The sequence below is a fragment of the Aptenodytes forsteri genome, unplaced genomic scaffold, assembly GCF_000699145.1.
Source record: "Aptenodytes forsteri isolate BGI_AS27 unplaced genomic scaffold, ASM69914v1 Scaffold274, whole genome shotgun sequence".
In the NCBI taxonomy this organism is placed as follows: Eukaryota; Metazoa; Chordata; class Aves; order Sphenisciformes; family Spheniscidae; genus Aptenodytes; species Aptenodytes forsteri.
Genome location: NW_008795101.1, coordinates 423,868 through 429,879, shown reverse-complemented (window position 1 = coordinate 429,879; position 6,012 = coordinate 423,868). Strand labels below are relative to the sequence as shown.

The 6,012-nt window shown below is 66.8% G+C and overlaps 1 protein-coding gene across 1 annotated transcript in view; it reads left to right on the top strand.

The window, feature by feature from the left end:
• The window catches only part of LOC103897110 (mucosa-associated lymphoid tissue lymphoma translocation protein 1), an 8,393-nt gene extending 3,849 nt beyond the window's left edge, over positions 1-4,544 (top strand). Inside the window, 15 exon segments of the mRNA XM_009277078.1 lie at positions 112-242; positions 355-502; positions 850-941; positions 943-1,035; positions 1,144-1,240; positions 1,414-1,461; positions 1,545-1,580; positions 1,858-2,061; positions 2,202-2,379; positions 2,671-2,745; positions 3,258-3,385; positions 3,455-3,601; positions 3,868-4,025; positions 4,146-4,280; positions 4,371-4,544. Of these exon segments, the coding sequence (XP_009275353.1) occupies positions 112-242; positions 355-502; positions 850-941; positions 943-1,035; positions 1,144-1,240; positions 1,414-1,461; positions 1,545-1,580; positions 1,858-2,061; positions 2,202-2,379; positions 2,671-2,745; positions 3,258-3,385; positions 3,455-3,601; positions 3,868-4,025; positions 4,146-4,280; positions 4,371-4,544 (1,844 nt within the window).
• Positions 4,545-6,012: the final 1,468 nt, after the last annotated feature.

Genomic DNA, 6,012 nt, shown 5'->3' with positions numbered 1-6,012 from the left:
GGCGGGGGTGGGACAGGGTATGATGGGACAGGACAGGATGGAACTGGATGTGGTGGGATGGTGCGGGACAGGGGTCTCAGCCAGCCCAGGCTGGTCTCTCCTTTCCTGCAGTCCGGGACATGATCCGCATCACGGTGCAGCCGGAGTCGCAGGTGGTGACAGAGGGGACGCGGGTGTCCCTGACCTGCTGGGCAACGGGCCCGCTGGGGCTCGCGTACCAGTGGTTCTGTGGGAAGCACGAGGTGAGGTCCTGCTGTGCCATGTTGAGCAGGGCCCCTGGGCCCCATCCATGGCGAGGGCACCCAGACGGGTGGGAGGGAGCCCCCAACTCCTTGGCCCCCTCCTGTCTCGTAGGTGCCCGGAGCCACGGCCCCGGAGCTGGTGGTTGACACGGCTGCCCTGCCGGGCCAGCCCGAGTGGTACATCTGCCGGGTGAACTGCGGGGCCGCCTTCGCCTTCTCCAGGTGGGCCCACGTCCAGGTGGAGAAGAGCAGCAGCCCCAGCTCAGGTGGGCCCCAAGATCTGCGTCCCCAGACTGGCCCCCATGGGGCACCGCTTGTCCCGTCGGGACCAGGGTGGCTCCTGTAGGGCATTGCTCACCCCATCGGGAGTGGGGCGGCTCCCGTAGGGCATCGCTTGCCATGTTGCGCCCTGCCTCAGCCGTGAGGGTCTCTGGGCTTGCTGGGGTGACGGTTCCCACAGAGGAGCCAAATGTCCTGTGTCCTCCTTGTGCCCACTGGCTCATGCCACCAGTGGGTGCCAGGGCCTGTGGGTGAGGGACCTGGGGCCTGGGGGCAGTTCGGGGGAGCCCTGCCATGGCTGGGTGCCAGATTTTCCGCCCCGTCCCCCCCTGCAGCCAGCGGTTACTGCCTGACCATGGAGGGGCTGCAGATCCTGCAGCAGCCGCGGCCGTGCCGTCTGGCCGAGGGGGACACGCTGACACTGGAGTGCAGAGCCATCGGCAACCCCCCGCCCCAGTACCAGTGGTTCAGGAACCGGTGCCCTGTGGAGGGTGCGCAGGCGCCCCAGCTCCAGGTATGGCAGGACCCCCGGTGTGGCATAGCGCGGCATGGTGCGGCACGGCACGGCACAGCACAGCACAGCATGCCACCGCCCCAGCCGCCCACTCCGTCCCGCCGGCAGGTGAAGCTGGTGACGACGGCTGAGCGGGGCAGCTACTCCTGCCGTGTGTTCAACCTCTTCCATGAGGTGTGGAGCCGGGAAGTGGATGTGGAGATCGGTGAGGGCCCCGGACAAGCCTCCATGGCCCCCTACCCTGCGTGGGGTGTCCTGGCTCTGCTCTGCCTCCCCCGTAAAGCCTTTCCACGGCTGCCCCATGGTTCTGGGGGACTCCAGCCTGCGCTGGCAGGTGCTGCCACGCACGGGGCTCCCTGACTCCCCCCTTTGCTGCAGGCCCGCGGCTCTTCGCCTCCGGAGGCTCCTGGCAGGAGGGGGATGGAGGTAGGTGGGCAGGTCCCCACTGCTCTGCCCACTGCACTCCCTGGGCACTGCGGGGCCGTGGCACGGCGTTTCTCTCTTTCCAGGCTCCCCGGAGCACGGCAGCCCTGGCCAGCTGTATGGTAAGAGCCTGTCCAGGAGGGGTGGGTGGCCCTGTGTGGCTGTGACCATCACCAGTGTCACCAGTGTCACCCCACGAGGCCCCGCTCGGCCAGGGGTGCTTTGGGTGCAGCATGCCAGGGAGAGTGGAGCAGCAAGGCAGGGACACCACAGGGCATCCCACTACCCGGGGACAGTGACACCGGCCACAGCCGGGTGTCACCTCTGTGGGCTGAAGGTAGCGGGGACAGCAGGAGTGTCCCGCTCCGTCCCCAGCGCCTCCCTCTCCCGTCCCGGCAGCCACCGACAAAGTGGCCCTGCTGATCGGCAACATGCACTACCTGCACCACAAGCAGCTGAAGGCGCCCATGGTGGACGTGCATGCCCTCAGCGCCCTCCTCCGCCAACTCGACTTCAAGGTGGTCTCGCTGCTGGACCTGTGCAAGGCTGAGATGCAGATGGCTGTCAACGAGTTCCTCCTCCTCCTCGACAAGGGCGTATACGGTGTGGTGGCACCAGCCGGGGCGGCTCCAGCCAGGGGGAACCGGGTGGTTTTGTGCTGGCGGGGTCTTGGAGGGTGGCTGGGCAAGAAGCGGGCACCGGCAGGTCAAGGGATGTCACCTGCTCTCCGCCCCTCCCGGCAGGTTTGCTCTACTACGCCGGGCACGGCTATGAAAATTTTGGCAACAGCTTCATGGTGCCCATCGACGCGCCCAGCTCCTACACCTCGGCCCACTGCCTGTGCGTGCAGCGGGTGCTGCAGAGCATGCAGCAGCGCCACACCGGCCTCAACATCTTCCTGCTCGACATGTGCCGCAAGAGGTGACCCGGTCCCAGCCACCAGCCTAGGGACAAGCTGCCGGGAGGCCCTGGCATGGGGGTGCCTGTGGGTGCTGGTTCCCCACGGGAGCGGAGTGGGGCACCCCTGGGGTCCCATCCAAACCCGTTGGCTTTGTCTGGATGCCCCAAAGCATCACTGCCCCAGTTGAGCCGGCATATGCCACGATGGGTGGGCAGAAGGGCACAGGGCAGCCCCCGGGGTCTGGGGTGCCTTGGGGTGGGTTTTGAGGGGGCGGCAGGTCCCGGCTCTGCCCAGCGGCACTTCTCTCGCAGGAACCTCAACGACGACATCATCCCACAGGTCGGGGCGCTGCAGGTCACAGCCAACATCGTCTTCGGCTATGCCACGTGGGTCCCCTCCCCCGCCATCCCCTGGCGCAGGGAGGGGGGGGGTGTTCATGCAGTGGGGCTGAGTCTCCCTCCCTGGCTCAGAGTGGGGCCAGGGCTCAGCCCCCTGCCAGGGCTCAGCCCCATTTGCACCCGCGTCTTTCCCCGCCCCATGTATCAGCAGCGTCGCTCCCTCTGGTCAATGCTGGAGGTGGTGGGTGAGCGGCAGCCCCCAGTCCCTTACAGGGCAGGGAGGTGCCCATGGCACTGCTTGGCTTCGGGCAGCACCTGAGGGGATTAAGCCCCGAGGCTCCTCCGGAGCACAGGGATTTAGGCTGATGATGCTTTAAGCATCTAGGATCTGGCGGCGGCTTCCACCTCTCCCCGGCACAGTGGCCGGATGGGTTGATGGGAGCAGGTAGAGCCGTGGGCACCCAGCTCTGGCTTCCCCAGGGCTTTTGCCCCAGTGCGGGCTGGTTCCTGGGGGAGCAACGGAGCCCACGACGGAGCCGACCACTGCCCCATCCTAACAGGTGCGCGGACGCTGAAGCCTACGAGCTGAGCCAGGGCGAGCTCTCCAATGGTGTCTTCGTCACCTTCCTCAAGCACTGGCTGCTGGAGGATGAGAAGATTACGGTGCTGCTGGACAAGGTGGCCGAGGGTGAGTGGGGAGCAGCAGGGAACAGCAACCTCCCTGGCGGCCCCCGCCAACCCCCTGTGCCCCCCGCAGACATGGGCACGCTGGAGATCACACGGGGCCGGCAGGCGCTGGAGCTCCGCAGCAACCTCTCGGAGAGACGAGCTCTGACGGACCCCATCTGCCCCTCGGGCCAGGACGAGTCCTCCGCCAGGAACCTGCAGTGGGCCAAGGCTCATGGTGAGAGTTGCGGCCACCCCATCCGGACCTGGCACCCAGCGGGGGGACAGCGCTGAGTCACAGTGAGAGGCAGCGGGCAGCACCTGCCGGGTTCCTCCCACCCTGGAGGAGAGAAACCACCGGCACAGAGCTGCCAGCCCGGTGGCAGGAGCATCATGTCAGCATCCCCGCTTGGGGGTGACCCTGGCGGTCACCTCACCTGCAGATGCAGCTCTGACCCCGAGCACCTGCAGGTCCCAGCCCCGTGCTCACTGTCACCCCCCCAGTCCTGCCGGAGAGCCGGCACCTCCGCTTTGACTGTGGTGTCGTCGTCCAGCTGGGCTTCGCCGCTGAGTTCTCCAACATCATGATCATCTACACCCGCGTGGTGGCCACCCCCGAGGACATCGCCAAGTGCGAGGCCAAGCTCACCGACATACCAGAGGTGAGAGCAGGTTGCTGAAGCCCACACTGGGGCGATGCTGGGGAATAGGGTGGGGGGGCCCATGGTGGTTTCCACGGCTGGATCATGGTGGTTTCCACTGCTGGATGCCGTCTGTGGCAGGAGCTGGACGTGGACCTCAAGTGCACCAACAAGGAGAGCCCGGAGGAGATGGGCAGCCCGCTGGCGCCCACCTGGAGCCTTGGCTGCCCCTCCTGCTGCCTCTACAGCCGGCTCTGCGGCTTGCAGAAACTGCGGGTAAGAGCCGCACTGGGTGGGGGACCGGTGCCAGGAGCACACCGCGGCCGCGGCCCAGGATGGGGGCCCACGCTGCCGGTGCCCCCACAGCAGGAGCTGGTGTTCACCGTCTGCCTGCAATACCGCTACCGCGGCATGGATGACTTTGTGGAGGAGAGGCGGACGGTGAGCGTGGGGAAGCCGCTCATCGCCAAACTCAACCTGCGGCTGGCGGCCCCCCCCCCCCCACCTGGCAGCTCCCTCCCCCCCCCCCTGTACGCGTGAGAAAGCCCCTCATCCCCAAACCCACCCTGCGGCTGGCAGCCTCCCCCTCACCACCTGGCAGCTCCCTCTCCCCCTCCCCCCCCGGGAGCTGGGGGGCAGCGGGGAGCTCCTGGGTCAACACCCCCGAGGAGAACCTGAGTCCCGAGGTCCCCGGCTCCCACGCCCTGTAGAGGGACAGCGCGGCCCCCCTTGTCACCGCAGTCCCCTGGGACCATGTCTGTCCTGCTGGGGGGCCGGGGTCTGGAGGGAATGGAGGTGACATGCGTGGAGGCGGGTGCCATGAAGTGGTGAGTCTCATCCTGGCCTGTGCCAGGGGTTGTGGGGCTTGCTGCGTGTGGGACCTGGGACCATTGGCGCAGAGGACTGCAGCTTGGTGCTGCCCCGTGTACACGCACCGCAGGTACAGGCAGTGCCAGCCCCGCATCCCCTGGCATGGCACTGCCAGCCCCATATGCCGGGACAGTGCCACTGCCACATGCCAGGGCAGTGCCAGCCCCATGTCCCCTGGCATGGCAGTGCCAGCCCCATATTCCAAGACAGTGCCAGCCCCACATGCCAGGACACCGGCCGGCAGCCCGGGGGGCAGAGTGCCCAGACCCCACAGCTCAGCTGGCGCGAGGCGTCGTGCTGGGGCAGGCTTGGGTTCGTTCAGGCCTAGGGAAAATAGAGAGAAATAAGCAGCTTAGGGGGCAAATCCCACGGGAGGGGATTAGAGGGGGTGGGAGCAGGAGGGCTCCTGCTCTGCTGCGAGGGGCTGGGAGAACCCTCCAGTGCCCCCAGCGCTCCCAGTAGCACCCAGTCCTCCCAGTACAACCCCAGGCACAGGGCTGTGCTGGCCCCGTCTGGGCAGCGAGCGATTTCAGGACAGGATTGGGATCTGGGGGGGGGGGGGGGAAATGCCTTTTTGCTTGGATTTTTCCCAAATGTGGCCCCACGTGCCCCCAGGCCACAGATGATGCGGGGCGTGCTCCACCAGGTCTCAACCGGGGAAAGCACCAATAAAGAGGGAAGGGCAGGCGGCTCAGCGCTCCTACGGCTTTCCTGCATTTAAATGGCATTTTTTTGGGCCAGAAGTATTGCCTGTTTCTGCACTAAGCACAGCGTGGCAGCGGGGCACCCATGGGAGGGAAGTGGCAACCGACCCCTCCTGCGAGTGTACCCCAACATCCCCCACCACGATGCTCTGGGATGCGCCAGTGCCACCCCATGCAAATTAGCTCATTTAAATAATTCGCATAACCCACCAGCCCCAGGGACCCAGGGAGTGGTGGGGGGGGGGTGGAAGGGGGGGGGGGGGGGGGCGGGGAGCACCCTCGCCCCAATTAGGCTCCGATCAAACGGGTCGGGGGGTGCTGAGCCTCCCACTCTCCGCGCCAGCCGGCTTTTGTTGGCGCTCGGGAGGCCGAGGGGTGCCCCGGGCTGGCGCCAGCCAGCAACTATGTGTAGAAAGAGTTTACCAAGGGGGGGG